The sequence below is a fragment of the Amblyomma americanum genome, chromosome 8 (genome assembly GCF_052857255.1).
Source record: "Amblyomma americanum isolate KBUSLIRL-KWMA chromosome 8, ASM5285725v1, whole genome shotgun sequence".
NCBI classification, from domain to species: Eukaryota; Metazoa; Arthropoda; class Arachnida; order Ixodida; family Ixodidae; genus Amblyomma; species Amblyomma americanum.
In genome coordinates this window covers 39,704,118-39,711,342 of record NC_135504.1, presented here as the reverse complement: position 1 = coordinate 39,711,342, position 7,225 = coordinate 39,704,118, and the positions used below count along the sequence as shown (strand labels likewise).

The 7,225-nt window shown below is 45.4% G+C and overlaps 1 protein-coding gene and 1 non-coding gene across 2 annotated transcripts; one reads left to right on the top strand and one right to left on the bottom strand.

The window, feature by feature from the left end:
• Positions 1-3,727: 3,727 nt before the first annotated feature.
• Positions 3,728-5,309, bottom strand: LOC144102100 (uncharacterized). Its single transcript, XM_077635389.1, has 2 exons — positions 5,098-5,309; positions 3,728-3,896 (listed from the first exon to the last, which is right to left on the bottom strand). Exons 1-2 carry the CDS (start codon positions 5,307-5,309, stop codon positions 3,728-3,730), a joined length of 381 nt encoding a protein of 126 aa, XP_077491515.1.
• A 1,342-nt stretch (positions 5,310-6,651) lies between these two features.
• Positions 6,652-6,727, top strand: TRNAT-GGU (transfer RNA threonine (anticodon GGU)). Its single transcript has one exon. It is a non-coding gene; the product is annotated as a tRNA-Thr (tRNA).
• The last annotated feature ends 498 nt before the right edge of the window (positions 6,728-7,225 follow it).

Here is a 7,225-nt window from a genome sequence, read left to right as displayed (position 1 = left end):
GCGATAACATACAAGAAGATGGGTGCTGGCGGAAGGTGTACCATGTGCTCTTCCATATTTTTTTGTTTATAAATAATTTCCTGCTTACCACATTTGAAACCTTCCGCCATCGATATTTTTCACCTTTCGTGTTAGCCCTGTCGCTATGGCAGACAAACCAGTCATTGTTTCTAGAAGTACATGTCCCGGCCGCAAAATTTTCCACATGCCTTCTTTCCAACGCCTGAGGAGAGGCTGACGCTAACGCCATCCAATTTTTCAAACGCCAGAGCGTTAAGGCGCTAAGTAGTATTGCTAAATAATTATCTTCGCAGAACGATAACAGCTGCTGAAAGCTATGCCGCTCGACTCTCAACAGACCTCAGTTGATTTCACTTGGATAGAACAGTCTGCATTTTATAGAAAGATGGCTACTCTTAACTGGGACACCCGGTATATTCCTCACAGGAACACGAAGGAAATTTGAAAGAGATCCGTTTGTGTTAGGTGCCACGAGGGCACGGCAGATTAGCATGCCGCAGCTAGCAACCTTTCTATTTTTGTGTTTGATGACCGAAGCCAGCGCATTACTCTTCTGCACTTCTGTTCCGATACTGACAGGATTGTACTTGGTAAGGTGTGAGGCCACTTAGAAAACGGAATATTTTTGACAATAATAATAATAATTTGTTTTGGGGGAAAGGAAATGGGAATGTATCTGTCTCATATATCGTTGGACACCTAAAACGCGCAGTAAGGGAAGGGATAAAAAGGGGAGTGAAAGAAGAAAGGAAGACGTGCCATAGTGGAGAGCTCCGGAATAATTTGGACCGCCTGGGGATCTTTTACGTACACTGACACCGCACAGCACATGGGCGCCTATGCGTTTATGTGCTGTGCGATGTCAGTGCACGTTAAAGATCCCTAGGTGGTCCGAATTATTCCTGAGCCCTCCACTACGGCACCTCTTTCTTCCTTTCTTCTTTCACTCCCTCGTTTTGATAGTTTCAATTTTAGAGCGAAAGCTCTATTACTGACGTACAAACTACGAGAACGGCTGTCTCCGTCAATTTCACCTTCAAGATCAGCCAAGGTCAGGCCCCTGCTATGGGCGAACGGCTCGCGCACGAGGGAGCAAGAAAACTGTGTGGCCAATGGCGTCCCTTTCAGATCTGCCGAAGCGAACAGCGCCTCCCAATAGACGGCGTTGGCGCCCACGTAGCGGGCTCACGGAAACTGGCGCACCCACGCCAAGCAGCGCGAACAGCAGCGAGCTCGGCGACCGATAAAGCGAGAGTCTACTTGCGATAAAAAATACCGGCAAACCAATGGTCTCGTCCTTTCACAAACCAAGCAAAGCCGAGCTATCGCTCGACCAACTTGGTTCGACCGCGTTCAACTACTCCTATTTTTTTTTCAAATTTTGTTTCATAAGAAATCTGATTCATTCCTGAATGAACTCCAATAAAAATTATGTTTCTAATTAACAGCGTTACAAAGCTGCAGCCAAAGTTGTAATCACCACGTATTTCGCGGAACCAGAACTAAATGTTTTTTCAGTCATATAAAATCATCCTTTTTGCACAATTAACCAATTTTTTCCTGTCAATTTTTCAGTTTACACTTCTCATAACTATCTTTAAGTTTGCACTTCTCATAGCTAAAACGCTAAAACAAAAGCGACACAAGACATTTGGAACATATTGGTTGATTATGAAGAGATACCAACACTCAAGCACTCAAGTTTGGCTTGTACGATGGTGCCCCGCCGCGGTGGCTCAGTGTTTAGGGCGCTCGACTGCTGATCCGGAGTACCCGGGTTCGAACCCGACCGCGGCGGCTGCGTTTTAATGGAGGAAAAACGCCAAGGCGCCCGTGTGCTGTGCGATGTCAGTGCACGTTAAAGATCCCCAGGTGGTCGAAATTATTCCGGAGCCCTCCACTACGGCACCTCTCTCTTCCTTTCTTCTTTCACTCCCTCCTTTATCCTTCCCTTACGGCGCGGTTCAGGTGTCCAACGATATATATGAGACAGATACTGCGCCATTTCCTTTCCCCGCAAAACCAATTATTATTATTATTATTATTATTAATATTATTATTATTATTATTATTATTATTATTATTATTATTATTATTATTATTATTATTATTATTATTATTATTATTATTATTATTATTATTATTATTATTATTATTATTATTATTATTATTATTATTATTATTATTATTATTGTACAATGGCACGTGCCATTTCAAGAACGGTAACAGAGGTACCCTGGACGTTTTGAAAGCATTGGGATCAAATCCGGTTCCCACGCACAGAAAGCTTGCCTGACAGGATACGAAAAGCGTGTCTTCAAATTTTCCTTTAGGTCTCCTGATGACAAAACAAAAACACAAAAAGAGTCAGCTGCCACACTAGAAAAATCACGGAAGACGAATACTAAAAAAGGAGCTGAGGTACAAATATGATTGATTTTAGCCGCCTCGGACAATAGTTATGGCATTTGTACTTATTCCTAATCGCCTTTCTCGTTTTTCTCGCAACTCACTTTTTTGCAATTCCTTCTTACGCGAGTAATCCTGACTTTATCGTGCAAAGAGTCTTTATTCAAACATTGTACATTTATTCCTTATATATCAAGCTGTACAATAACCCTCAATAATTAAAATCATGCAGGTAGATTCCTCACTACTGCATTTTTTTCACAAGATTCCTATACTACAACAAGCGTCTCTGGTCATTCCACTATAACACAGTGTCCGTTGATGGCACCATAATTATTTTCGGCCTTTGCACAGCTCCTGTCTTCGCGTAATAGCAGTTTGGCTTGAGATGGCCTGTATTAAAGTTGGCAGCTGGAGTCAGTTGTATATTTAGCACATTAGTTAAATAAAAATAAAATATTTTTTCATACGTTCCAACATTTTGAATAGGACACAGCGAATCTCTTACTAAGAAACAAACTTATTTTCCCCTTTTAACTTCTATTAAAAACTTCTCAGAAAACTGGCCTCCTACCTTTAGGACCCGAAAACAATGATATCTCACCGCTAAATTAAGGACTGACTACTTCTTAGCGCAAAGTGCAGAACACAGCACATAAAGATAGACGCGATAAGCACTAATCAGAAGCCAACTATCCCCAAAACAAGCGCTGCTAAACGGCCATTAGATTGATTTTAAAGGGATGGCGCAAAAATACTTTGTTCATGTCTTCAGATCACTGCCCAAAATGAGGCAGCCTCGTTATTGTTTTTTTGAATGCGTTAGCATAACAACACCCGTTATCGCAAAAAGCGTCCGTCGTTGGTGTTGGCGTGCGAAGCCTCGGTTGGCTGGAGGCAAAGTGAATGGAGGGAATTCTCTCTCTCCACTTTAAGAAGGAAAGAGGCAGGAAAGGGGAGAGGGTGAGAGGTGACGGATGGCGAGAAGGACGCCGCGGTCACCAATCATAGTCTAGGGTTGGGGACAGCGGAGAACGGGTACGACGTGTCACATTCCCATTGGATCGGGAGTGGAGTCGGGCTAGGGCGGCTCACACGGTGATTGGTGGAATGGATCACGCCACCCTCTCACGCTGTGTGAACTCCTCAGCGGCAGTGGCTGCTGTTCCGTCCGGGGGAAACACAAATGGTAACGCATGCTTTGCCGCACAAATCGCATTGAACATCCGTGGATTTTTTTCTTCCTGTGCAGTAAACACTCGTTCCGGTTTTCGCAACCAACGCTTTATTGCAGGCTTCACTTGGGCACGTAGTCGAACGCGGCGACCTTCTCCTTGAGCGGCTTGGAGACGGTGATCTCAGCGCCCAGACCCTTGCGCGCATCCAGTTCTCCCAGGGCCGCACAGCCGACGCCCCGCACGCATTTGTAGTGGCACTGAAACTGGTCGCAGCCCCGCAGCGAACACCTGCGCACAGCATTACACACAGAGATATGCACCCGCGTCAATTTGTGTCCCTTGCATCCAGGGCATGCGGCAGTGAATTCTCAAAAAAAGTGACGGATTTGGATGAGTTTACTTACTTCTTTATTTTCTTTGTACTTACTCATTCAATTTACTCAGATGATCTTTTTATATGGGAGGATTGTGTGAGTGGGGCAGTATACATGAAGTTAGAAAACAATAAAGCAAAAACAAAGATTGAAGAGAAACGTCGTACAATATTTGGCAAGAGATACTGAGCGATAATACAATTAAGTTTAGAAAAGTTTTACACAAGTTTTAAAATGCGGCAACATGCTTGTGTAACGCAAACACAACACCGGACCTAGAATGAGAAGATACGCAGAAACGCTTGTGTCTGTACTCCTGTATTTATATCCTGGGCGGTGTCTCCGCTACCAAAGTGTCTTTCCTTGCAACTTGGCGTTGGTCCCGGCTTCAGTGAGACCCGGACCAAAGCAAGATTCTCACAAAGACACACTTATTGAAGACCTGGCCGGGTTGCGTTAAACGTCACCGTCGGTATCAGGTGAGGATTTATAGACGAGCACTAGAGGAGACAGTATTCGGTCTTAGTATTTGTACAGAGCACTTTATGAACTTCATTCGCCGAAAGAAGAACCATATGAAACCATAGTTCTTTTATTACAAAAAAAAAATTCTCGTATAGAAGCGCATGACAATAGCTCCGCACGACCATCCTAAAACCAACTCCTGTTAGGCTACAAATTTCTATAGCATGTCCAGACAGCCGTACGACTGTAACGCGTTGGAGTTGCTACTGTGTGAAATGTTGCATAGCCACATTTGCCGTAGGGTAGTAGTGGCCGTAGTTCGCGTCCTCCGTACCACGGTGCTAAAATCCTCTATTATAACCGAATACTCACGCCGTTAATCGGCTGGTCGTCTCCATGCGAACTGGGCAATGACCCTTTTGGCGATGTGTTCCTCGTGTGTGGCAGTGCAGCCAGACCATATCTTTTTCTGGCGCTCTAATGGGTGTGTTGTATGCATGGAGGGGTTGGAGGACAAGTTTGCATCTCGTTCATTGTCACATGTTCCCCATGAAAGACTGTGGAAATGGTGGGCGGTTCCAAGTGACCGAAAGCAAGCGTCAGTAAAGCAAGCAGCGGAATACCGTCATAGCGTCCAGGGAACCACTTGCCTGTACTGGCAGGGCCTTGGATAATGTCCACCGGGGTAGCCTCCCCCTCCCGATGGGTACCCTCCTCCTCCCGATGGGTACCCTCCCCCTCCCGATGGGTACCCTCCTCCGTGCGGAGGGTAGCGGCCTCGAGGCTCCGGGTTGTCTTCAGCCATCACCGCGGCAGCCCAGAGAACGGCCACCGCCAGGAAGAGCACGCTCGAAGACGCCATCTTTCCTGCGGGAGTGGGGTGGACACAGCCCTCTCGAGAGACGATTTGTGCTTCATCTGATTGCATGCAGCCTTTGTACAAAATATCGAAAGGCCGCTTTTTCATGGAGGCGAAACGAAAGAGGCCCGTATACTGTTCGATTAAGTGCACGTTATGGAACCTGAAGTGTTCGAAATTCAAGCCCTCCGCTGCGGTGCCTCTCACAACCTATGTGTAGCTTCAGGCCGTCAAACCCTACGTACTTCTCTAGCTGTCATCGGTCGTTAATTTGACAGCAGAGAGGTTTAAAGTGCACCTCAGTATGAACCTACAGTAAGCCTAGGTGTTGTGGCCAAATACTTTTTTAAACCGTTATTTTTACTTTGCAGGTAGGTTTTCAAGTCTGGGTCTCAAGGCCAAACTATTGCGATAACATGCGACCATGGCTACCCTGGATTGCTGATTTTTCAAACTTCAGTGACTAGCACATCGTGGTCGCGGTACTAACAAGAATAGTCACTACCCTCGCAAAGCTGTGCGCATGTGCTTGTTAAATTACGAAGCGCGCGTGTATTTAGCACGCGGCAGAGGTAGTGCTTAATACTCCAAACCACTCAAGCTTAAACATTCTAATGAGAGGGGATAGCCGATGTAACCGTCTTTCAACGAAAGAATTGGTAAGTCATATTAAGAACTGGTTATCACAGGCGAACTAGACAGGTGTAAGGCTTGTTGGGACACAACATATTTCCTGTTTGTGATGCTGGTATGTGCGTTTCATTTGTTTCGTTTGTATTTTACGTTTACTCCAAATTGACAATGTACAGCTCATCACCATGGTATTTATTTTTACTTTTTCTATGGGAACGCCATTGATGCAATTTTATTAGGTCACAGAAAACACCATCGCAGGCTGTTAAAGCATACTCGCACGGGTTTTACTTCTAGGTCATTCAATGAACGCTTTTGATTGAAATCATCGAGCATCAACTGTGCCGTCCTTATTTGATACGTACGACGAATTAACCTCGCCTCCTGAGAAAGCGCTAAGAAAATCTTTGTAGGAGCTCCAAGCGAAAGGAATGCATCAGCTGATGTATTTGACGCTGCTGGCGCAGATGACCCCATTTACCCGCGGGTGGAAGAGTGCGTGACATTTCTCGGGCTGTAAAGTAAACAACAAATGTTCTTAGGGGAATCTCCGAAAATGGAGAAGATTAGAAGGGAGTAATTACTCACTGGCATCCATTCATTATTACAAATCTACTCTACCTTGGGAGGATTCCCCTAAGAACATTTGTCCAACACTGTTTCCACTTCGAGTTATTGGTCAATTTGCCCTCGCCCTACCATAAGCTTGCCGCCCCGGTTAGCTCAGTTGGTAGAGCGACTGCTCCGGTGAAGCGGTGGTCCCGGGTTCGAACCCCGGACCAGGACGAACTTTTCTTTAACTGCGAAGTTTCCTTTGTAGCCGTGTGGCTGCGCTTGGATGGATGCCAATGAGTAATGACTCACTTATAACAAATGTTCTCTAAGCACCTGAGCATAATGGCGAAAGTCGTCCATTTCTGTTGGCAACCACTGCAGCTTTCAAGAGAGGCGGGGGGGGGGGGGGGCGTTGTTTCTACCACGGTGAGACTGTCTCCTCAATCCTTCTGCCACCGAGTGTGCAGAAACCCGAAGTCTACATCGTCTGTCTACCAAATAATGAACGTAGTAACAACGAAAAGTGATGGCGACAATGCCAGTGACATATTTTGTTTAGAATTGTACTCAATCCCCCTCTTTTCAGTGTTTATTTGACCCAGCGCCGCAGTCCCAAAGTCTCACTCTCAGAATATGCGGCACAGCTTTAGTGTCGAGTACCATTAAAATACAAGGTGCACTAGAAATGTATTTTCGGTGCCGATAACCCGATATTATCACGTATGGACAAG